This window comes from Schistosoma haematobium (genome assembly GCF_000699445.3).
Source record: "Schistosoma haematobium chromosome Unknown HiC_scaffold_246, whole genome shotgun sequence".
Lineage (NCBI taxonomy): Eukaryota > Metazoa > Platyhelminthes > Trematoda > Strigeidida > Schistosomatidae > Schistosoma > Schistosoma haematobium.
The window spans coordinates 2,321-29,796 of record NW_026137061.1 but is presented as its reverse complement, the minus strand read 5'-3'; the positions used below and the strand labels follow the sequence as shown (position 1 = coordinate 29,796).

The 27,476-nt window shown below is 35.0% G+C and overlaps 1 protein-coding gene across 1 annotated transcript; it reads left to right on the top strand.

Moving 5' to 3' along the window:
- Positions 1-343: 343 nt before the first annotated feature.
- MS3_00010536 (uncharacterized protein) lies at positions 344-27,476 on the top strand (the record flags this gene model as incomplete). Its single annotated transcript, XM_051218910.1, has 9 exons — positions 344-347; positions 1,653-1,828; positions 9,138-9,260; positions 10,412-10,564; positions 12,192-12,528; positions 14,640-15,082; positions 17,091-17,249; positions 20,499-20,738; positions 27,339-27,476. The coding sequence occupies 9 exons, from the start codon at positions 344-346 to the stop codon at positions 27,474-27,476; spliced, it is 1,773 nt and encodes a 590-aa protein (XP_051064047.1).

Sequence of the window (27,476 nt, the reverse complement as noted above, 5' to 3'; positions counted from 1 at the left end):
CTGCTACTACTGCTACTACTGCTGCTACTGCTGCTACTACTACTACTACTACTACTACTACTACTACTACTACTACTACTACTACTACTACTACTACTACTACTACTACTACTACTACTACTACTACTACTACTACTACTACTACTACTACTACTGGAAGGCCACTCTGATGATAACCTCAGCTTATTCACAGTAAAAATATAACTTAGAAAATATGGACTTAAACTTTATCAATTAATGTTGTTGGTACCTGCTGAAAATTCAATAAAAAAATTATAGAGATCATCTGATTCACTTAAAGAGGAAAGCCACCAGAAAGACAAATTATTCGAGTTCAGTGGAAATGGGTATGATTACGCCACGATTTATATCAACCAGAATATTTATAGACATGAATGTGTGCAAGATATAAAAATAATAAGTAAATGTATCTACCCTTTAGCAATTAATTTAAAATAATAATAGTAGTTGAATGCATCAGTCGATTTAAACTATACCACCATGGAAAACCTTGAAGAACTAGACGATCGTTTCGTCCTAGTATGGGAATCCTCAACAGTGCACATCCACGATCTTACACGTGTGACTCGAACCCAGGTTTTTCATGGTGGTTTAGCTTATATCAAGTCATGAATTCAACTATTAAAAAATTACTACGATCTCCGCGAACCCCCATTCTGATAAAATAGTCTTATCAAGAGTTTTACATATTTTCGGTAGTTCAAACATAAAATGAACTCTTCACCATGCATTTTGATCAATAACCAATTACTTTATGAACCGACAATACTTCGTTTTTATACTGGGAATTTTTATGGTAATTTCCTAGCTTATGTCCATTTCTAAAGTTCTCTACATAAAGTACTTCCTTAACCTGTCTAGTTATCTTCCAGATTCACATAGCAGTTTAACAAGTATTAATGGATGTAAACGTGTAAGCGTACAAAGATTTCTCATATTCATTCTATAATTATGAATACATTCATCCGATGAATCCCAAATAAGATAAAACACGAGTCCTCGATACCGTTACTAGTCACAGTCTCTTTATTTTATATGGATCATGAATAATGTTTTATGAGAAGTATTTTTTTTTGTTGAAATTATAAATTATGCTAAATACTGATGATTCAATGCGGTGGGAAAATGAAGTTCTGTAAACTGTGTTAACAAGTAAAATGTTTGTTGATTAACCTATGAAAGATAGTTTGTACGCATATACTTCATAAACTGTTTCTTACTAGATAAGTTCACTTATGTTTCCTGCTGAGCTGGATGTTTTTACAAATAACAAATGAGAGTTACCTAAGAGCGTAAGTACTAAGTGTATGATGACGATATGTTAAGGACCTAGGTGAGGATGGTCAAGTAGATGATTTGATCCTGAACATTTATAAGATCAATTGGTTGAAGCATTTATTACTTAGAAAATAATCATCACTTTCTGATTATTTTGAAATATGTGTCTCTAATGTTTAGTTTCCTAGCAAATTCTTATTTTTAATCTTTTCTTCTCATATTATTAAGTTTCTTCAGTTTTAGTAGTATATGGTATGGCAACTAAAAGTCGTTCTACATTTATACTTAATTAACATCCCCTTATCATTTAAAATTATCCCTTAGTTAATCTAAATTCGTTTTATGTTAAATAGGAGTTTTACATGCTGGTCAAATCACTGAATTGTTAATTGATTTTCAACCAAACAGCTATTCAACATGTGAATTAAAATTCGAATTACATATTGCTCAAGTTAATTTTCAACCAAAATGTTGTACAGTTATTGGAAATGCATTACCTGGATTAGAAAGGTATGTTCTAAGAATTGGGGTATTTAATTTGTTGTAATTAACTAACATAAATGATTTAACCAGTTTTGATAGGATTACATCTTATGTCTTTGTACAATAGGCTTGAATCGGTTTATAATAATATTGTTCCATTTCAGATATCATTGCACTAGGCTGCTGGTTCTAGATACCCTCTAACTTGTTCAACAGACATGCATTTGTATTAGAATGTGTTTTGTGGAGATTGTAGTAATTTCAATAGTTGAGATCATGGCTTAATTGAAGCTAGACCACCATGAAAAACATGGAAGCATTGGACAGCAGTTTCGTCCCATTGTGTGACTCCTCAATAGTGTGCATCCACGATCCCGCTTGCGGAATATGCACTTATTCGGGAGAGCTCATATTTTCTGACCACTAATTTTAATGCTTAACACCAAAAAAGGCAGAATGCAAACACCTACAAATATTAGTTAATTAGTCAGTTATATGTAACGAAGAAACTGGCTTAAGTGTGTATTATTTCCTACTAACATACCTTATTACTACAGAGAGGTGAAAGTATCAAAGCCAATTCCAAAGTAGTAGAGATCGTAACAGTACTAGTGGTAATAATGAAAACATTAGCATAGAAAATATTACTCGAGTTTACTGAACAATATTTTTAAAAAAAGTTTAATACTTTATACGAGTATAGGATAAACGTTTTAATGAATGATCCTTAATGCTCCCTGCATGTTTCCATAACCCACAGTTTTTCATAAATTCATCTTGTGCATTACTGTGTTTACCTACAACTTTTCATTGATTTCTCAAAACATTTTTTATTGATAAAACATCATTAGAATACAAGCAGAGATGGATGGTGGCTAGCAGTGCAAGCAAGGATCCGTGCTTCGTCCTATATTGGGCTCATCACTCGGATGTAACTGCATTTCAGATTTGATGTTCATGTAGGAACTTGAACCCAGTACCGTTAGCATCAAACGCCATAACGTGATCTACTTAACTACTGAGTACTGATAGCCACTAGCTTGTAGATGAAGGTGAAGTTCGATTCATTGTTGTATTAGTTATTTGAATCTTCTCATTAATGTTTAGGACTGCAATTGATCAGGATGTGGGTACATCCAACTGACAAGTCCCAAATAGAGTGAAACATGCGTCCTAGATTCCACAAACAGCCACTATCCATCTCTGCTTAAAGACGCTTGTGACTTAAGGCAACATCGTGTCAATCGGTACAGAATGCACATATGTCAAGAAGACTGATCAATTACAGTCGTAAAAATCAATGGTCTGATTCAAACAACTTATACAAAAATCAGTGCACCTCTAAATTAGCTGGGCTGTGGTTAGAAGTGGAGTCTAGATTATATTTTTGTCCTATTCAGTTTGAACAGATGAATTATGTTGTGTTCTATTCAAGCATTGATGCAAACGCCAACTTCATGATGAAATTATACTCGGTTGATGAGTCTCAAACTGAATAAAACACGTACACTATCTGACTTAAACTGCTTGCCACGATCGCAATGTTTTATAAAGATTATGAAAAGAGCTATATCTATACAGTCGTCATAGTAACATACTTTACTAGATGTTGAATTTCTTATCTGGTTTACTTTCTTAAAAAAATAGTTCTCTTGTAGTATTTTTTTCACATCATTTAATAGAGAATCAAAACTGGATCCATTTTACGAGTGAACTATTTCTGTCACTTCTTTTTTCTCTTCACAGTTCATCTCATTCATGTTATGATGACGATGAAAATCTCTCAAATTACTGGATACAAATCAATGTGAAATTGGTCAAAGCTTACCTAATCGACGAATGAAAAAGTCAAAATATTCCTCACAAATAATAAAAGTATAAAAGTGAGTGAATACTTTGAAATATTATCACAGTAGATCTAAGTAATAAATACTAATTGAATAGTATCAGAAGGGGTTTTGTGGAGATTGTAGTAATTTCAACAGTTGAGATCATGAGTCAATTGAAGCTAGACCACCATGAAAAACCTAGAAGCACTGGACAGCCGTCTCGTCCTAATATGGGACTCCTCAGTAGACCATTGAGCTGGCATCCAACGGTGTTAATGTCTAACTTCAACTAATCCATGAAATTGAGCAACACATCCACCAGTGGGGTTCAACCGGGTCAGTTGTGAGGTAGTAACTCACTGATGACAATGGTGGATGTGTCGCTCAATTTCGTGGACTAGTTGAACTTAAACGTTAACACTGTTGGATACCGCTCAGTGAACTAGTTGGTTAAGCGCCTGGCGGGGGACTGATAGGTCCGCAGGCCACCATTGTCTTCTGTGAGTAACTACCTATACAACACACATGGTTAAACTCCATTGGTCACAGCCCTCCAGTGCTTTCAGGTTTTCCATGGTGGTATAGCATAAATCAACTCATAAATTCAGCCAGTGAAATTAACTGAATACCGATGAAGTAATGAATAAGCTATCCATTCATTAATGATTATGTTTACTTTAGTGATAGAAATCAATTTGTTTTATTTATCAAATGAAAAGTGAAACTCTAAGACCCATACCCTCATATATTTATCGTCACTAATATTGGAACAAATCATTGAAAATTGACTTCCGTATAGTGAATAGTGAAGTTGAAATAGGTGTTTTAGTCATCAGGTTGGCTTCGAAAAACTCCGCCTGTAGCTCTTCTAGAGTTACTGCCGGTCCCAAGCCCGGGTAAAGGAGGAGGGTTGGGCATGGGGTTAGCGTCCCCATCCCGTAGAAAACTAACTCGCTAAAAAAAACGCTTACCAGAAAAAATAATTCAAACCATTTTAACTCTGCCCTGAGAGTTAGAAGGTCTTCATTTAGAAGAATTATGACGCTTCATGGTGAAAGCCGAATTCCTTCGGAAGCCACGAGGCCGATGCCCCTTCTAACAACCAGAGCAAAAATTTTTATAGGTACATGGAACGTTAGAACAATGTGGGAAACCGGGAAGACCAGCCAAATAGCAACGGAAATGAGGAGATACAACTTGGCAGTACTGGGAATCAGCGAAACCCACTGGACCCAAGCTGGACAGAAAAGGCTAGCTACGGGAGAGATGCTGCTATACTCCGGTCACGAAGAGGAAAATGCTCCACACACTCAGGAGTCGCTCCTATGCTGTCCAAAGTAGCACGAAATGCACTTGTAGGATGGGAATCCCACGGATCCAGAATCATCAAAGCATCATTCAAAACAAAGAAGGAGGGGATCTTAATGAATATTATCCAGTGTTATGCACCCACCAATGATAGCAACGACGACATTAAAGATCAATTCTACGAGCGGCTGCAGTCAATCATAGAGAAATGCTCAAGAAAGGACCTCACCATTCTGATGGGAGATCTAAATGCCAAAGTCGGAATAGACAACACTGGATATGAAGATATTATGGGACGACATGGACTGGGAGAGAGGAACGAAAATGGAGAAAGATTTGCAAATTTGTGTGCATTCAACAAATTAGTCATAGGAGGCACAATATTTCCACACAAACGTATACACAAGGCTACATGGATCTCACCGGACCACACTACAGAGAACCAGATAGACCATATTTGCATCAAAAAAAATTCCGAAGGACAATGGAAGATGTGAGAACCAGGAGAGGAGCTGACGTAGCTTCAGATCACCACCTAGTTGTAGCCAATTTAAAACTGAAGCTAAAAAAGAACTGGACAAGTGGACAAACAGCAATACAAAGGTTCAATACAGCCTTCCTTCGAGATACTGACAAACTCAATGAATTCAAGATAGCTCTCAACAACAGATTCCAAGCCTTTCAAGATCTACTGAAGGAAGAAGAAACTACCATGGAGGAAAACTGGAAAGGCATCAAAGAAACATTGACTTCAACGTGTCAAGAGGTTCTGGGCCTAAAGAAACACCATCATAAGGAATGGATCTCTATAGAAACACTGGACAAGATCAAAGAAAGGAAGAACAAGAAGACAGCAATTAACAACAGCCGAACACGAGCAGAGAAAGTCCAAGCACAAGCTGAATACATAGAAGCAAACAAGCAAGTGAAGAGGAGCATTAGAGCCGACAGGAAGAAATACGTGGAAGAATTAGCAACGACGGCAGAAAAAGCTGCTAGAGAAGGAAATATGAAACAGCTCTACGATACAACGAAGAAACTATCAGGGAAATACAGTAAACCAGAGAGGCCGGTCAAAGACAAAGAAGGCAAGCCAATCACTGAAATTCAACAACAGCGAAACAGATGGGTAGAATACTTCGAGGAACTCCTGAATAGGCCGGCTCCAATGAATCCACCGAACATCGAAGCAGCACACACAGATCTTCCTATAGATGTCAACCCACCAACGACGGAAGAAATTAGAATGGCCGTCAGACAAATCAAGAACGGGAAAGCAGCAGGACCCGACAACATACCAGCTGAAGCACTGAAATCAGACGTCGAAGTAACCACAAGCATGCTTTACCCTCTATTCAAAAAGATTTGGGAGGAGGAACAAGTGCCAATGGACTGGAAAGAAGGACACCTCATCAAGATTCCAAAGAAAGGAGATCTGAGCAAATGTGAAAACTACAGAGGCATTACACTACTGTCAATACCAGGGAAAGTCTTCAACAGGGTGTTGCTGAACCGGATGAAGGATGCAGTAGATGCCCAACTTCGAGATCAACAAGCTGGATTCCGAAAGGATCGGTCGTGCACAGACCAAATTGCAACACTACGGATTATCGTCGAACAATCAGTTGAGTGGAACTCGTCACTATACATCAACTTCATTGATTATGAAAAGGCATTCGACAGTGTAGATAGGAGGACATTATGGAAACTTCTTCGACACTACGGAGTTCCTGAGAAGATTGTCAATATTATCCGGAACTCATACGACGGACTACAGTGCAAAGTAGTGCATGGAGGACAGCTGACAGATGCATTCCAAGTAAGGACCGGAGTCAGACAAGGCTGTTTACTCTCTCCCTTCCTCTTTCTTCTGGTGGTCGACTGGATTATGAAGACCTCGACATCTGAAGGAAAACACGGAATACAATGGACAGCTCAGAACCAATTAGACGATCTGGACTTCGCAGATGACCTAGCCCTCCTATCACGTACACGTGAACAGATTCAGATAAAGACAGCCAATGTAGCAGCAGTCTCTGCATCAGTAGGCCTCAGCATACACAAAGGGAAAACCAAGGTCCTCAAATTCAAAGCGGAGAACAGCAATCCAATCACCCTTGATGGCGAAACTCTGGAAGATGTAGAATCCTTCACATATCTGGGAAGCATCGTCGATAGACATGGAAGTTCAGATGCAGACGTAAAGGCGAGGATTGGCAAAGCAAGGGCCGCATTCCTACAATTGAAGAACATATGGAACTCAAAACAACTTTCAACCAATATCAAAGTGAGAATCTTCAATACGAACGTCAAGGCAATTCTACTGTATGGAGCTGAAACTTGGAGAACTACAACAACCACAATCAAGAAAGTACAAGTATTTATAAATAGCTGTCTACGCAAGATACTCAACATCCATTGGCCGGATACCATCAGCAATAGCCTTCTGTGGGAGAGAACAAACCAACTTCCAGCTGAAGAGGAAATTAGGAAAAGACGATGGAAATGGATAGGACATACATTACGCAAATCGTCAAACTGCATCACGAGGCAAGCTCTAACTTGGAATCCTGAAGGGAAGCGGAAAAGAGGAAGGCCAAAGAACACATTACGTCGGATAATAGAAGCAGATATGAAAAGGATGAATTACAACTGGAAGGAGCTGGAAAGGATTGCCCAGGACAGGGTTGGATGGAGAATGCTGGTGAGCGACCTATGCTCCTTCACGAGGAGTAACAGGTGTAAGTAAGTAAGTAAGTAAGTAAGTTGGCTTCGAAATCGTTTATGGGAAAAATGATACATAGGACAGATGTATACAAAAGTGTAAGGTTTCTGTATCACCATGTTAAATTTAAAAGTCTATATATGTGTAGTGAACCACCATCCAAGTAATGAAGACTAATTTATTGTTTAGCGCAAGATTACAGAGTTCTTTGGTAAAATGTGAAAACTGTACATTGAATACTTCATTTGCAAATCTTCTATCACTTATCCTTTACTTCCTTCATGACTCTTCCAATTCTCAAATCTTTTATGTTTCCCTATCTGTTTTCTTCAGTTCAATCTTCTCAAAATTTTGCTACCAGGCATCTCATTTCTGATTAGTGTTACATACTACTTACGTCTGACGATGTAAGAAGCATACACCACATATACATATCACATTGAAATCTTTCTTTTAGATAATTTTTTCTTTTCTACCAAATGTACGTCAAGTTAGCTTGTGCTAGATGCTCATAACTTTAAAAGATAGTGTTTCATCTTGAACCTATTTCTGCGAAACAGTAAATAGGATTGTCTGTTAGCATGTAACCACCAATCCATCAACTTATCTATGTTATTATATTAGCGCGTAGACATGTCGTTATGTTCAGTCAGTCAGTCAGCTACAATGTAGGACCAGGCACATATGTGCATTGGTCCAAGTCGCCATACCTCATTAGCAATACAACATGAACATCGAATTCATAGAAGTAGTTAATTCAATGGTAGTAATATATAAAAGAATGTTTGTGTATAAAGATATAGTACAGCGAGAAAGAATTAGAAAGAAAGATATAAAGTTATTTAAGAGAGAACGAAGAGTGTATACACCGACGCCATTATGATCGGTTCTGAACCATATCACCCAGAGTCTCCAACCATTGATTACGATAGTCACGTGAACCCCAACCAAATAGTTTGCATCTACGAAGATGGCTCAGACTATAAGTTAGTGACTTCAGTGACTGATGCCACGTTTTGGCTGGTTTGGCCACCCCTAACTTTCTCCCAACCGTCTCCAGCATTGCACGTCGTGGTAATCGGTGTTCAGGCATACGCAACACATGGCCTAACCATCTCATTTGATGAAGATTTGCAACCTCATCAGTCAACTGATTTACCTACATTCCCTAGTACCCTACCTACATTTAACATCATTATTACTTACCCGATGATCCTAGCAGATGCAAGCAATATTTCTCAGACATCTGTGATCAAATACTGGTTGCTTAGGAATATCTTCTACTCTTAGTGATTACGTTTTGCAGCCGTGAAGTAGAACAGAACGAACATGATCAAAATTTTTTTGTATTACTCATATTATGATATGTCGTAAACGTTTTCAAATATCTTATCCTTTTCTTCAATAATTCTTTTTTTCTTCTTCAATAAATGACAAATAATTGTACATACTTATCATTGGGTAAATGTTTTCTTTATACTGTTGTATTGTAGACCCCAAAATATGAAATTACATGTCCACATCATTTAGTGAAATTTCTTTTGGGCAGTCAAGAAAAACTCATTTCTAGTCAACGAAATAACACAACAACAGAAGGATTAACTAGACAACAGAAAGTATGTGAATGGAAAAAGATATCTAATTATTGTTATTATTCTGTAAATGATATTTAACACAGTATAAAGTACTTTAGGACGAAAAGCAAATGTCTGGCGCTTTGACCGGATCCCAAACCAATGGTGCACATGGGCTCCAGTATCCTGCGGGAACAAATGGCGTATGAACCAATTGTTGGTCACCGGCTTCCATGGGACTGCATCTCCTTACGATGCTCCACCGCCTTGTGGATCAGACCTTCAGGTCGAAGGCCTCAGGTGTGGCCCCCTTAGAAATCCACCTGCTTCGGTTTGGGCACCCGCGCAGTATCACAGCCCTCACACATATCGAATGAGATTTGTGTGGCGCATATGTATTTCGTGCCTCCTTGTACCAATATCTATGTGTTAAAATAAATAAATAAATAATAAAAGTACTTTAGGGAATATTATTAAAAAATCAGACTGAATTGAATGAATGCTTTCTTCTTCTGAGGGGTATTTCAACAACAAGCACAAAGTAGATATCCAATGTTCCCTGATCTGTATTCGGCTTAAAGAAGATAAAGCTTTCAAATATAAATTAAATACGTGATATTTTCCAAATTATATGCATATTATACAAACTATTTTACTCTGTGGAAGCTATTCGCTTTTGTTATAAGTTTCAACAACCGAATAAACAATCAACAATCTGAATCCACTATTAACCATTCTGGACCAATAGCTTATAGGGAATACTTCATTTAGCTCTTAATAGATATTATCAAACTTGAAAAGAAAAACAGTTCACAAATACCGGTACAAATGTAACTCAATTCAATTTATGCTTTTTCTATCAATACATTATCAATATTGAAAATTTGCAAGTTTCGTTAGGCATTTTCTGTTGGGCTCGCTCGTTCTGGCTGTTTCGCAGAATATACTTCTCATTCCAAGCTTGGTTTCTCCCAATAGTTCGTTGGGCTGGGACGCATTAATAGCTAGCTTGCTGGTCTTTGGCCATCGAGTCTTGTTCCTCGTTCGCAGATTAAGTGAACTCGTGATAGCTTCAAACCTAGCATTTTCAACTATAAATTACAATCTTCTCAGTATTAAATTCATATTTCTATTGATTTAATTTAATCTTACAAATAAAAATGTTTCCATTTTTTTGTTTTGTAACTACTTAGTTACTAACTTTTGAATCAATGGTACATCAGAATCTTATTGATGAACAACGTAATCAAGTGAGATGGCAGTCGAAATTAGGTGCTAATCCATTATCACCAGAAGAACGTGTAAAAATACTTGATTCACGTGAATTAGCATGGAAACAATATTATGTAAATTGATGTAATTTTTTCACTGTACTATTTTTGATGAATGTTTGAATAGTAAATACTTTTTACATAATCATTATGTATGAGAGAGCCTAATGGTTCAGCCTGTTATGTCCTGATAAGCATAATGAATGATAACTTTAGGGATCCATTGATAGACCAATACTATACGTAGATATTTATCGTATAATTGTTAACTAACTGAACTATTCATATTCATATCCCTCCTATTACGAAATTTATTTGACATATGAACTATTATTCTACGATTTATTATTCTTGGATTATGATCTGTCAATTAATTACTACCTCCCACATTCCCTGTCACATTTGGTTAAGTCTCACTGGTCTAGTGGTTAAGTGCTCACGCGCGAAACCAGTAGGTCCTGCGTTCGAATCTCGCAGGGGGCCAGGTCGTGGATGCGCACTGCTAAGGAGTCCCACAATAGGACGAAACGGTTGGTCAGTGCTTCCAGGTTTCCCATAGTGGTCTAGCTTCAAAGAACTCATGATCTTAACCATTGAAATTCTTGTACAAATGTTATTTTCCATTTTATGGTACGATATGGTCTGTCTGGTTGGTATATAAACCCAGTATGCTTGAAATAAATGATTGGTGTTCTGGATATAACTGACTGAGCTAAGCAGGACCGATACGTAATCTAGACTGGTCACACGGGTTTTATGCATCATTGGTTCTGTCGATAATTCACTGCTCTGTAATTGGCAGTATCATTACGTATACATTAACAAGGCATACAGGCCACAAGTTATAACATATCCTCTTTTTAAATACATAACCACTGGTAATATATTGAAAACCAGTCTCATTATCTCAACTTATACTCTGTCTACATTATATTAAGTTGATAAATGGGGAAATGCACATCTTACGTTTAGATTCCAATAACTATAATCTATTGTAACGATGTTTATAGAATCCCATAATTTATATCTCAATAACTTAGTTTACTCTAAATGTTAATGGGAGCTGGAATGTAGGTAGTAATAGTCAAGATAATTCTTATTCAATATAATATCGGTTAATTGAACCCCAATTAGTGTTACATGTAAAGTGGGTTTATGACTCTGTTCTTTTTTGTGTTTTTCGTGATAATATTTCCACTAGTCTCCTTAATTTATTCGCCACTGTCTACAAAGTCCGCTTAAGCTTTCACTATCCAAATGGATGGTGTTCAATATGTTTTAACATTAAAATTTATAACTCACTTGGTTATATTAGTGATATACTAAAATCAAAGTCACCATAACTAAAACACTTTTTGAAGGAGGTGGTCGATGAATATGTATTGCACATATTCAAACACCGTCTATCTCGACGAAATTTTAGCTAGTGTAGTAGAGAGTTTACAGATGGACAATTATTGACGAATGTTCACTTTCGATGAGTACTCTGACCAGGGCTACTCAATAAATGAAATCATTGTAATAGGTATAACATTCAACTACTAAATTGACAGATCTACCACGATGGATGACTATACAGAATTCAAAGGTAAAGTGTATATATACTAGATTAAGATCTATTTTAGTTTGTATAACCAATATGTATTCAATGAAAACTCAATTGTATGTACCATTTTATATTATTTTGAAAAAAACAAACAAGACAAAATGTACACATCCAGAAGTTTTGGAAACTTGCAAATATCAGCTATCAATACCAGCTTCACCAGCTAACTTCAAATTGAGTAAAGATCATCATATATTATCTGAATTTCGTCCATATCGTCCAGTGGAACCATTCAAGAAATCTTTCATTACAGGATCAGAAGTTCCTCTTGAACCAAAATTTCAATTAGTTGAATTTACTAAGGCAAAATGGTTACATAAATGTGATATGATTGAAAAATTTCGTTCAATGGTATCAAGTATTATTATTAATCGAAGAATGATTAAACGATTAAAAAAATTAAAACAAACAATAATTGATGATAAGGAAACAGGTATCTCATTTCTTTCTATTACGTAATCTTACATTTATCTTCTATATAATTAGAATTTCTTTCCATGGATATTACAATATAATCAAATAAATTGATAATATCAATAGTTGAAATCATGAGTCAATTGAAGCTAGACCACCACGGAAAACCTGGAAGCACTGGACGGCCGTTTTGTCCCCCCCAGATTCCAACCCAGGACCTATCAGTCTCGCGCGCGGACGCTTAACCTACTGAATCACTGAGTCGGCAGCCAACGGTGTTAATGTCTATCTTCAACCAATCCACGAAGTTGCGCCACCGTACACCATTGTCTTCAGTGAGTTGATATCTCACAACAGACCTGGTTGAACTGAACTGGAGTCCCATATTAGGACCAAACGGCCATCCAGTGCTTCCAGGTTTTCTATGGTGGTCTGACTTCAATTGACTAATGATTTCAACTATTGAACTTTCTAAAAATCACAAAACAACTTTCGAAAATTGGTAATCCTATAAATTATGGGTTACGTAATAATTTAGAGGGAATAAAAGTACTCACGTGTTATTCAATAGTGAATACAGTTCATTAGTTCAATAGTTTATTTGCAAAACCTCTAAAACGATCGGTTTTGGAGTTTTATTTTATCTATGATAACTTTACGATCATAACTACAATCAAATTATCAACATGGTTGTCATAGGTGATTATCATATGAACGTTTTAGATACACTGATTTGTTCTCATAAAATGATTAGTGAATAGATAAAGAGTACATCTTAGCATGTGATTCTACACTATTACAAATCAGTGGTTTAGTGTTCTGTGCACGACAAACTTAGCAACTGGTTAGTAAGCTCAAATGCTTCTTCACTAATCTTAGTTTTTGATAAATAGATAATGTCTCGACTTATATTCTGTACAGACTAAAACTAGAAATTATTTCTAAGGAACCAAAAGCTAGATTATACAGTGTAGACTAGATTTCAAAACGTTGTTAAAGAAATAAAAACTAACTCAATCAGTAAGATCAAATATAAATATATTTGAATAACTATCAACTTCTGTTTCAAGCAGATGAATTCATGGTAAAATTTCAGTTACACCAAACCAAGGGTATCCAAATATTCAACATGATAATTCTCTTCAATAAATGTGACCATACTTTAGTTGTGTAAATGTTTGACAAGATTTATGTCCTGACTTAGCCTTTAGAGCACATCACGAAAACTCCATTGTCTTATAGTAAATAGATGAAACAGACAGATCACATAACAACAATAATCCTCAGATATCTTGAATATTGAAGGATAGTTGAAATCTGTTTACAGGTGCATAGTTTTCACTACCTGATTAAATGATCTACTTTTATTTACTATAGATCATCTACACTTTATTTTGACTTAATACGCAATTTTGATGATCCGCTCAATGTATTATTCTGTTAAGAAAATTCACATATTTGTTTCTTACAGGATCCAACAATACTCGTCCTCATTTTCGAGTATTGTCTAGATGATATTCTGAATTCTGTAAGAACAATAGTTATGATTATTTAAAAATCCAAATCCTAAATTTCTGAATAGTGGCACCATAACTCATAAGTGCTGTTTATATATAGTTAGTAACTTAGAGACCAAATACTGACTTGTGTATTTGACGCTAAAAGGTCGTGATTACTACTAGGCTTCTATCATCAGTATGAGTAGAGTGGTTTGAACCTACAGACCAATAATAAAAATTTACCTGCTAAGCCACCATGTTGGACAAACATATATAATAGTTGAATACGTTAACCATTTCGACCATTATTACTGGAACGAAAATGGATTCATAAAAGGAACCAATGGCATAGTGTTATTACAGGTATGAAATGGATCCAAACTGTAAACGTAACTATTCAGAATGTAGAGCTTCATAATCAGTTTGTCAACTTTATTTGTTTATCTACGTTAGAGAAAGTTTATTAGCATTAGATCATAGATCAGACTACTAAGAGCTGAATAAATATTTAAAGAGATATCTGACATATTAATCAGTCATATTTCAATAACAAATGAATAACTGTTCAATGCATTGGCATGATGAATGCACTTGTGTCTAACTATTTCTTCATCCTACTAAATATTTTCAGTATCAAAACATGTAACAAACGAAAAATATCCATACAATATTGGAAATTCAATTCAATCCCTTGGGAAATCGGATTGTGGAACTAAATTATTTCATCATCAAGTTTGGTCAGAACGTGATTTACTCTGTAATCAGCAATTGACAAAAACAAATCATACACCACCAGTATCAAACAGTAGTCTAATTCAATCTACACATCTACTACCGATAACATGTACATATAATTATAGTCAGCTATTGAAAACATTTACAACACCGAAACATTATTGGCCTTTATTTGATATGCCTGTTACACTAGATCAATATGAAATGAAATACACAGATAAATTTGATTTAAATCTTGCTACGGATTATGCTAAATTAATACCGATGGATATAAATTATGCAGAATTATTACCTATACAACAACAAAAACCACATAATCGATTGTCATCAACCTCACAGGTAATAATTAATGTAAAGATTTTAATTGTTGAGATCATGAGTCAATTTAAGTCAGACCACCATAGAAAACCTAGAAGCACAGCAGTGCGCATCCACGACCCCGCCTCGCGAGATTTGAACCCAGGACTTATCAGTCTCGCGCGCAAGCGCTTAATCACTGGAACACTGAACTGGCCGGCATCCGACGGTGTTAATGTCTAACTTCACCTAATCTACGAATTTAAGGGACACATCCACCATTGTCTTCATTGAGTTACTATCTCACAAAAGACCTGGTTGAACTTCACTGGTTACTACTTCTCACTAGAACTCCAAGAAATACCTCTTGAAGTCAGTCACTAGTGAGCATACGTCCTGGGTTTGAATCTAACGAGGTGGGATCGTGGATTCGCACTGATGAAGAGTTCCACATTAGGACGAGACGGCCATCCTCTGTTTCCGAGTTTTCCACGGTGGTCTAGCTTCAATTGACTCATGATCCCAACTATTAAAATCACTATAATATCCACAAAACCCCTTCTGAAATTATTGTAGAGCTTAAAATTACAAACTAATTATAATCAGTCTGTTATGATATTCGTCGATCTTTTGTTGTTGGTGGTGGTGGTTAATTTCATTCAATGAATAAAAGTGAATATTTGGATCGATAATCATTCTAATGAAATAATCAACTTAATTATACTGAAGAGCCACCAATTAATAAGTGTTATATTTGTCTAGTCATCAGTACTGATCAAATCCTAACTCAAGAGTTGATCGATGTAGTTACTCATCTAAGTGACTTAACAACATTTTCACTATACATTGGTGTTCAGTGACTGAAGTTAGTCAACACGAAAATCATTTGATCCACATGTTTAATAGTGAAGAAGTACTACAATTGAAAAATGTTTCTTATTATTTATGATTATAATATCGGCATGTTATGGGTCTACTCAAGTTCTTTTTTACATTAGACTACTAGAAAATGGTTTATAAACCCCTGAGTCCGACTAAAGCTGAAACTCCTAATCACTAAATGACAATTTCATTGTTTAAACTTAACGTACTGGCTTTGATTTTAAATGGAAATGTTGTAAATTTTTCATCCTAACAATACCATTAGCCTTGGGAAAGTTAAAAAAAGATACAGAAAGAGACGGAGTTAAGGTTCTGTTTTGTAAAAAAGAACTGAAAGCGTGATGAGAAATAGAATCTTATTATATTTTCGAGTATAAATGTCCGCCAGTGGATAATTTAAACGTTTAAAGCTATCAGTCTGTCGAAATGTATTAAACGTAACCAGGAGTGTATTTATGTAGTTTAAAATTCAACGGATGAGCCTTTTTTCGAATTCAGTTCGTTAGCGAGTTGAAAAGTGTTCATGAATATTTTGTGCTAGCCTTCGGTAGACTTTTGTAGCTTCTTAACAGAGATGGACGTCAGTAAGAAATATAAAAAAATAGTTTTTCATTACAAATTGATCTCCATAGTTGTCAGCATTGTACAAGGAAGTAGGTATCACGAATGTCATTCGATGATTGTCACGCTATATTACTAATTGATTGAAGTTAAAGTTGCACCGTGAAACATCAAACCACAAATTCTTGTGTCCAAAACATTCACTTTTGGTCAGTTCCAAGGTATCCTGTGATCCGTAATTATCAACAGCATCCCAATTGAGATCAGTCTGTAAAGAATACGGCCTACAAATTAAACACATCTCCAAAGATCCCTTTAACTAAAATAGTTTTTCATTATATATGGAGAAATGATAATGTTATTTTACTCAGAATGTAGAGAAACGCTTTGTGATCAAGTATCACCTTCTATCGGTAAAATCGTATTCCCTATATTAACCCAATTTACAGTTATGTCAGTTAGTCATCTCATTAAAAATGGAAAAATCATTTGTTCCTAATTTTTTGTGAGTGTCATCGATACGTATGGATGGGATACTAAGTAACCACATTTTAAATCTGTCTATCATTCTAATTACGTCCAAGTAATAATTTGGATTGTTTTATAGGTCATTGGGTCTCCAATAACTTGTAATAATGAATCAATAAGTGGCTTAAAACTTGAATCAACAATAACCAGTGATACTTCTAATCAGCCAGCGATACGTTTACCACAATCTATCCATTCGTTACCAAGATCGAACATGAACACTGATAGGTGCTCAAATGTAAGTTATCGTAAATTAACTGTGTTTTTATATCATAATAACAATAAATTTATTTCCATAAAATTAAGATGTTTCAATTTCAGGGTAGTTGCATAGTGATATGACCTTGCCATGATGTGCTTGGATCAATAACATTGTTCCTCGCTTAAATTAGTGACCAGATGTGTCAGTGAGATAGGGTTCTTCTACTCTCTAACCACCGATTTGTACACTAGAAAGACAAATACAATGTACTATCATCAGATTATTTAAGAAAACTCTTGTGATTATATTCGAGAATTATATGACTACAACACACCATAAATAAGAAATCACAACATGTACTTAACTTGGATGTTTACAGAACAAAAGTGAATAATAGACTTCGTTCGTTCCGTCTCATTCTCTACCATTAAATTTGCCGAACCTTTTTCAACAGACACTCGACTTTTGATTGGTGATATATACTACTTACATCTGTGAATGTCAGTAGTTCACACCACAATATTATCGTTAGCGTTTTTTCTGGTTAGCATTTTTTAGCGAGTTAGTTTTCAACGGGATGGGGTCGCTAACCCCATGCCCAACCCTCCTCCTTTACCCGGGCTTGGGACCGGCAGTAACTCTAGAAGAGCTACAGGCGGAGTTACAACAGCGCCCGTGATACTTATCCTTTAAGTTTAACTTAGCTGTAACTGAATGTGTTACAGACTGTTTGTACAAACTCATTTACATTATCTACCGTTTTATTTTGATGATGTTGGTGAGTAATTAGTAGAAAACACAAGTTAAACTTATTTGTAAACATTTTATTCATCACTAAAAGTCGAATGGTTAAATTGATGTTAGATAGAACGTTTTCGTTTTTGATTATACAGTTAATGTTGATAGTCGTTTATTCCTTTAAATAGTTTCAATTGTTCCCTCTTATACTTTTGTAAACTGTGAAGTTTGGTAGACAGTTATACCACACTCATTTACCAACATACTGAATTTACATTGACTTCATCACAAATCATTTGGGGATTTTACATTACTTTTTATTGTATGAATAATTGTTTATGCATCAATTCTACAAGCATCAATTATACATGTCATAGAATGAACGTATAAAACCTTGACTGATTCGTTAGGAGAAATGTTTAAAGGTGAAACCTTATATTTAAATAGTAATTCTAAGCATAGGGTAGTCGAGATTGTTGAGTTTTATTGAAATCATGAACCAATCAAGACTAGACTACCTTTTAAAACCTGGAAGCACTGGACAGCCGTTTCATCCCAGTGCGTATCCATGATGTCGCAAGCAAGAATAGGACCTAGGACCTTCGATTTTAAACTCTAACCCAATAAGTCTAAATTGAACGATGACATTACGCAAAAATCTTTCACTGTTGTCAATGTATAACTTCTTCACATCTGACACAGTTTAGCTTCACCGGTCATAGTTTTACATTTGAACTCTTGAAATTTCCTCTCAAAGCTTATTCACTAGTATGCATATAGTAATTTTTACTATGGAGTTGTAGAGATTATTGAATTTCAATAAAATCTTGAATCGATCGACTGTTAGACCATCATTAATAACCAACTCATACTAAGATGAAACAACAGTTCAGTACTGCCATAAATTTCAATGATAATAGTCTCACACATTGATCAGTTCATGATTTAATCGAAATAATTTAATAACAATCATATATCATCATGTATTTATTTATTCATCATTGATCATAAGTACATTCATTCTGTTCACAATCTAAATAGAAATAAACAACCAAACTTTTGAAATTAATCATTAACCTTCAAAAGTGCTTGAAATATTCAATATCCATTCTGGTTAGGATTCAATTTTTTTGAACAGTAAATTACAATTATTGGTATTGATGAATTTTCTATTAAGAATTAGAATTTATCATTACAATTGAGTTAAACAGGCAGATTATTACCGAACTAAGTGAACTGAATAAACAATATAGTTAATTGATTCTACTATATGGGGCAGAAACCTGGAGAACTACGAAAGTTATCAACCAGAAAATACAGGTGTTTATTAACAGTTGTCTACGTAAAATACTTCGGATCCGTTGGCCGGACACTATTAGCAACAAACTACTGTGGGAGAGAACAAAGCAGATCCCAGCGGAGGAAGAAATTAGGAAGAAGCGCTGGAAGTGGATAGGACACACATTCAGAAAAGCACTTGACTGTGTCACAAGACAAGCCTTCACATGAAATATTTAACGCCAAAGGAGGAGAGAGAGACCAAAGAACACATTACTCCGGGAAATAAAGATAGACGTGAGAAAAATGAACAAGAATTGGATGGAACTAGAAAAGAAGGTCCATGACGGAGTGGGTTGGAGAATGCTGGTCGGTAGCCTATGCTCCATTGGGAGTAACAGGCGTTCCTCCTCCTTCTCTATATTTAATTGAAGATTGTTTGAATGGAATTTGTATGATTACTGTAACTAACAGCTGGGATTGTTGTGTAACAGAATCAATTTCAATTTCACAGGCGCATTTATACTTTGTATCTTATCTGACAATTCATCTTCTAATTTTTTGAATTCATTTCTTCTTTTCTATCATAGATCTTTTCTAATACTAAGGTGATAATTGAAGGTACTAGACAAGAAACTCTGATATCTAGGTTTCATATTATTTGGCTCTTTTCTGAAAGGTGTGTTTGTAATCTTGAGGGAATTGATGGTTCTTGACGGATTTGACTCAGTGTCATCCAGTTCTACCATCAGAGACGTTAGCATTGACATCTTGCAGGACAAAGATAAATTTACAATTGACTAATCACTGAATAGTGGCTGATTTCGTGTTTATCCCGTCCTTCTTAATGCTGATCGAATCATATGGGTCAATTTACAGCGTTACGGTTCAAATTGAATCGGCTGTGCGGCATCAATTTGATCAAGATTACAAGTACATCTTGTTAGCGAGTATCAAACAATAGCATGAAACCTAGATTCATAATTTTCTGTCGATTACCTACAGACGCCATCTAAAATTTCAACATGGTGCAAGGTATGCTAAGTCACTTATAGTAGCGGCCACGTTGCAATGTGACTGATAGGAGCTGGTCATCACGAAGACCTAACATACATAATAACAGTGATCGCTACTCAGTGATCAATCAATTGTATCTGCCGATGCTGTTACAGCTTCTATTACTCTAGGACTCATAAAACAACTTACAATTATTAAGTTATTATTATTTATTATTATATCTTGATTGTTTATTTTTTGCTTATATTACAGAATCAATATCTACCCTTAACATTATTGAATCAATCAACATTGAATGATTATTCCCATACACTAATCAATCCAGTCAATCAGTTGTATAAGCCTAATGATAATATTGTTTCTTCTAGTCTGTCTAATTCAGACTACATTGATACATTATTAATTAATTTGGATAAAACACATGATCATAGTATTCTCAGTCAATGGAGTTCATCATCTAATATGCACAAGCCGTTAGTACCGTTAAAAAATGTAAGTCATAGCAACATATGATGTTTTGTAGTTACTTCTCATTATGAAGTGATATTATTTGGAGGGCTAATAAAACACTCAGAGAACAGCGAACAACAGTGTATCTTCTCCACTTTGTAGTTTGTGAGTAATGTTCAATCATAGTTCCACATGAGTGGATTGAACTCCCATCCTTAGTGCTTTGTAGCTAGCATACTATATATTTCAGTCTTTGAATAGAAACTCTCAGAACTTCTACAACAGAAGTAGACTTTAATTGTTTGCGAATTTCTTTGATTGAAAAGCGTTTATTAAAAGAATATCAATGTATTGAGGGAGTGAATGATTCCAGTATATTTACTGTTACTGCTCACTGTAATTCTGATATCTTCTACACGATAACTTGGGCACAAGAGAAAAGACAGAAAGCATTCACAGAACATTTTACTCCATGGTTAATTTATGCAAAGAATATTGAAATTATTTATAGTATTTCAGACGGCCTTGAGCTCCTGGAAGCTTCTGGGACCATAATAATCATAGCAACAGAATAGGTAATCATCCAGTCGAAAACGTGACATATAATGTTTCTCTTTCTGGATGCTTCTGGGAAGCGTCCATTCAACTCTTATTAGACAAAATTTTTCCCGGCATTTTCATGGCCCTTCTGGACTTTTTCGAGGAATGCTTCAGATTTATCCAACGAACTGCATAACGGCTGGATAACTTAATAGATGTTTCAATGTTTTTTTAACTTCTACACAATGTCGAATATACGACCTTTTTCCACATCTAGCTTAGTACAGGGTGGTATTGTGGAGTTTTTACTATATCTACCATTTTCATATACAAAGTCCATTTATTAACTTGAAAAACATTGAAAACAACGATATATGTAGGATAATATGTAAGATTACAGACTACAGCATGAAACTGACAAGCTTATTTTCAAAACTTTTAAACTATTTTGTGGATGACACCTCGTTTACTGATGGGGTCATTCGCTATACAATCTTATCGCATTTAACATGTGGTCTTACAAAACTTTGCCTGATATTTTATTTCGTTAGGTTCTCATCAGCTGCTTACAACCTAAATTATTTGAAATTCAAATTATTACAGATATTGACATCTTTATACATAAGAGTGTGATTAAGGATCAATACATGTGTATGATGATGTAGCAAGCAAAGATTCAGATAGAGTTAATGAGCTCATAAAATGTTTGATTCGAATAAATAAATAAAGTTAGAGAGGGGAAGTTCTGGAACATTGAAATAGTGATTAGAACAATAAATAAGAACTTTCGTCTAAATTTGAATGAATAGTTTCACAATATTTGGGCGCCGAGTTAATTTGAGACATTAAAAAGAAGAATATATTTGTAAAATCTCAGCGAATGATTAGAACTCATGAAAATAGATTAATGGTAATAAAGAAAATATGAATTGAAATCAATCAGTTATATATGATGTAATTTATATTTCAGAAAGAGTTGGAATAATGACGTAATAAATAAATAAATAGGAGCAAATTAATAGAAAGAGTGGGGGTTATTGTTACCAGGGTAAGGAAAGATTTATTACTGTCTCTTTTTGTATACATAGATCTGGTTTTAAACGTTTGATTGCTAACGCTTCAGCGAATTTCAAAAGGTTCGAGTTTGATTGTTTGTTAATCACCTTGAAGGACTTCAGTATATCAGCTTTATGTCCTGTATCAAGGAGATGTCTTGCGATAGCACTGTTGAATGAGTTCAATCCATTTAATCTTAAACTTTTAGGAATATGTTCTTTGAATCGGACGTAGGCTCTCCTTTCTGTTCTACCAATGTAACTGCTTTGGCAGGTACATGTAAATTTGTATACACAGTTGGTGGTAACATGAAAGGGATACCTGTCGACCTTTGATTGTGTCAAAGAACATGTTGTTTTGGACAGGACAATCAATTTCGCTGCAGGATAGGTTCTTGTCAGTGCAGCTTTTAGTCTCATATTGATTGATCCTGTGACATCGTCACCTTTGAATTGAAGTTTAATAAAAATAGGCTTTTTATTTGCTGTAATTTCTTTCGGTTTTTTATCTTCACATTTGCCGTATTTCTCAATAAATTTCCGTGGGTATCCGTTATTCTTTAAACATTTTTTAACATTCATAACTTCCTCTTCTAGAGTATCGGAAGTACATATTCTTTCTGTTCTGTAAAACAGTGTTTTGACCAGTGCCTTTTTGTAACTGATTGGACAAAAGCTATTGAAATTAAGATAACTACCATTCCATGTGTCTTTCTTATAAACTGAACGTTGAACTGTACCATCTTTTCTTCTTTTCATCGCAATATCGAGAAAATGGAACTTGTTTTCTTTTTCATGTTCCATAGTGAAATGGATATTCGGATGTGCTTCGTTGAAAAACTCTAGCAGATTTATTGCTTGTTGTTTATTATTACATACGATGAAGGTATCATCAACATACCTCGAATAATACGTCATTTCATCAATCGCTCGTTTGAGTTTGGTTCTTTCGAGGTTAGCCATGAAAATATCTGCTAGGACAGGACCTAACGGACTTCCCATCGCTACACCATCGGTTTGTTTGTATATGATATCGTTGAACTGGAACTGAACATCTTTTGTACAAATGAGTAATAGTCGTTTGAATTCTGGTACTGGTAGAGGTAGGATGTCAGAATGTTGACAAATTATGTCTATGGTCTCAAGAAGTGGTATTTTTGTAAACAAAAGATGTTACATCAAAAGAAACCATAAACTTACCAGCAATATTTATGTGATTCATGCTGTCAGCAAATACAAATGAATCCTTTAGTGTATAGGTGGCTAGTCGTTGACGCACTGGTTCTAACTTATCTGCCAACCATCGTGCAACTTTGTGGTATGGTGAATTGATCATTGACAAGATAGGTCTAAGAGGATAACCTTGTTTATGTATTTTCGGTAATCCATACATGTGGGGCAAACGAGACCCACGAGGTCGTAGATTATTGTAAGTAGAGTTATCGATCATCTTCTTTTTTCAGAAGATCTCTGAGTACTTTGGTGATTCTTTTCTCAATGGAATCAGTTAAGTCTTTGTTACTTTTCTCTAACTTGAATCTCATATGGTCGTTCAAGATGGACTTCATCTTAAAAACATAATCTGTTTTGTTCATTAGAACAACACTTGAGCCTTTGTCTGACCGTAATATCATTATATCGTCATTTCGTTTAATATTTCGTAATGCTGTTTGGTGGTCTTTGGATAAAAGCTTAGACTGTGGTGCGGGTGAAACAAGATATTGGTTTGCAATATCGACTAGTTTAGATTTAAACCAGCCTTTCTTTTCTTCACTAACTGGGTGCAACTCTTTAATTTGATCAAATAAATTCTCAAATTGAGTTTCTGTGTCGATTCTGTCGGCATGTGTTTTGGGGATATGAAATTTAAATCCAAGTGACAAGGCTTCTGTTTCTATTTGATTTAACTTCATTGTTGATAGATTATAGAGAAACTTTTCGGGGTTTTCCGGAAAGCCAAAACATATTTGTTCCTTTGACAGAGTCTTTGACAAAGTTACGTGGAAATTCTTGCATATTTTGCTTTGCAGATCTTGTATAAAGTTGATAAATTTTATGCGACATACGATACTTAGATTGTTGATTAATTCATCAAAGGCATTAGTTTCTGCCCTCAAACGTTCAATCAGTAACTTGGTTGATTCAATGTGAGATTTTGTGATGCGTCGAAGATTTTTAAGAGAAGGCGGAAGTTTAAATGAGCGTAAAGACTTTAAGAACTGACGTGGGAAACGGCATGACTTGAGACATTCATCAAAAAACTTTAGTCGAGTTATTTCTCTTGATATTCTGCAGCGTATTGTCACCAGACGATTCAGTGACTTGAATGACTGTGCAGGGAGACGCATTTTGAGAAATTTCATACACATAGTTCCCTTTATTATCTTAAATAGAGCAAGAACAAAGATTGGTGCAGAATAATACGAACTCATTTTATTTCGTTAGGTTCTCATCAGCTGCTTACAACCTAAATTATTTGAAATTCAAATTATTACAGATATTGACATCTTTATACATAAGAGTGTGATTAAGGATCAATACATGTGTATGATGATGTAGCAAGCAAAGATTCAGATAGAGTTAATGAGCTCATAAAATGTTTGATTCGAATAAATAAATAAAGTTAGAGAGGGGAAGTTCTGGAACATTGAAATAGTGATTAGAACAATAAATAAGAACTTTCGTCTAAATTTGAACGAATAGTTTCACAATATTTGGGCGGTCAGACAAAGGCTCAAGTGTTATTCTAATGAACAAAACAGATTATGTTTTTAAGATGAAGTCCATCTTGAACGACCATATGAGATTCAAGTTAGAGAAAAGTAACAAAGACTTAACTGATTCCATTGAGAAAAGAATCACCAAAGTACTCAGAGATCTTCTGAAAAAGAAGATGATCGATAACTCTACTTACAATAATCTACGACCTCGTGGGTCTCGTTTGCCCCACATGTATGGATTACCGAAAATACATAAACAAGGTTATCCTCTTAGACCTATCTTGTCAATGATCAATTCACCATACCACAAAGTTGCACGATGGTTGGCAGATAAGTTAGAACCAGTGCGTCAACGACTAGCCACCTATACACTAAAGGATTCATTTGTATTTGCTGACAGCATGAATCACATAAATATTGCTGGTAAGTTTATGGTTTCTTTTGATGTAACATCTTTGTTTACAAAAAATACCACTTCTTGAGACCATAGACATAATTTGTCAACATTCTGACATCCTACCTCTACCAGTACCAGAATTCAAACGACTATTACTCATTTGTACAAAAGATGTTCAGTTCCAGTTCAACGATATCATATACAAACAAACCGATGGTGTAGCGATGGGAAGTCCGTTAGGTCCTGTCCTAGCAGATATTTTCATGGCTAACCTCGAAAGAACCAAACTCAAACGAGCGATTGATGAAATGACGTATTATTCGAGGTATGTTGATGATACCTTCATCGTATGTAATAATAAACAACAAGCAATAAATCTGCTAGAGTTTTTCAACGAAGCACATCCGAATATCCATTTCACTATGGAACATGAAAAGAAAACAAGTTCCATTTTCTCGATATTGCGATGAAAAGAAGAAAAGATGGTACAGTTCAACGTTCAGTTTATAAGAAAGACACATGGAATGGTAGTTATCTTAATTTCAATAGCTTTTGTCCAATCAGTTACAAAAAGGCACTGGTCAAAACACTGTTTTACAGAACAGAAAGAATATGTACTTCCGATACTCTAGAAGAGGAAGTTATGAATGTTAAAAAATGTTTAAAGAATAACGGATACCCACGGAAATTTATTGAGAAATACGGCAAATGTGAAGATAAAAAACCGAAAGAAATTACAGCAAATAAAAAGCCTATTTTTATTAAACTTCAATTCAAAGGTGACGATGTCACAGGATCAATCAATATGAGACTAAAAGCTGCACTGACAAGAACCTATCCTGCAGCGAAATTGATTGTCCTGTCCAAAACAACATGTTCTTTGACACAATCAAAGGTCGACAGGTATCCCTTTCATGTTACCACCAACTGTGTATACAAATTTACATGTACCTGCCAAAGCAGTTACATTGGTAGAACAGAAAGGAGAGCCTACGTCCGATTCAAAGAACATATTCCTAAAAGTTTAAGATTAAATGGATTGAACTCATTCAACAGTGCTATCGCAAGACATCTCCTTGATACAGGACATAAAGCTGATATACTGAAGTCCTTCAAGGTGATTAACAAACAATCAAACTCGAACCTTTTGAAATTCGCTGAAGCGTTAGCAATCAAACGTTTAAAGCCAGATCTATGTATACAAAAAGAGACGGTAATAAATCTTTCCTTACCCTGGTAACAATAACCCCACTCTTTCTATTAATTTGCTCCTATTTATTTATTTATTACGTCATTATTCCAACTCTTTCTGAAATATAAATTACATCATATATAACTGATTGATTTCAATTCATATTTTCTTTATTACCATTAATCTATTTTCATGAGTTCTAATCATTCGCTGAGATTTTACAAATATATTCTTCTTTTTAATGTCTCAAATTAACTCGGCGCCCAAATATTGTGAAACTATTCATTCAAATTTAGACGAAAGTTCTTGTTGTTCTAATCACTATTTCAATGTTCCAGAACTTCCCTCTCTAACTTTATTTATTTATTCGAATCAAGCATTTTATGGGCTCATTAACTCTATCTGAATCTTTGCTTGCTACATAATCATACACATGTATTGATCTTAATCACACTCTTCTGTAACAAGATGGCAATATCTGTAATAACCTGATTTCAAATAATTTGGGTTATAAGCAGCTGATAAGAACCTAACGAAATAAAATGAGTTCGTATTATTCTGCACCAATCTTTGTTCTTGCTCTATTTAAGATAATAAAGGGAACTATGTGTATGAAATTTGCCTGATATGTTAAATTTTCATCAGTGGACAACCAGGAGCAATCCTCTAGTTATTGAATTTAAAACTTTTAGCTTTATTTGTAAGTTATTTTTATATTAACGAAGGATCACGAATTAGTTAACAGCTCTGAATTCTTGTCAATTAGAATTTCATTTAGTATCATATCCAAAATGTCATCAAACTTCAAAGGATGATAATATTTTACAAGTAAATGAACTACCAAATGAAGATGAATCAAATTTCCTCAAAAACTGA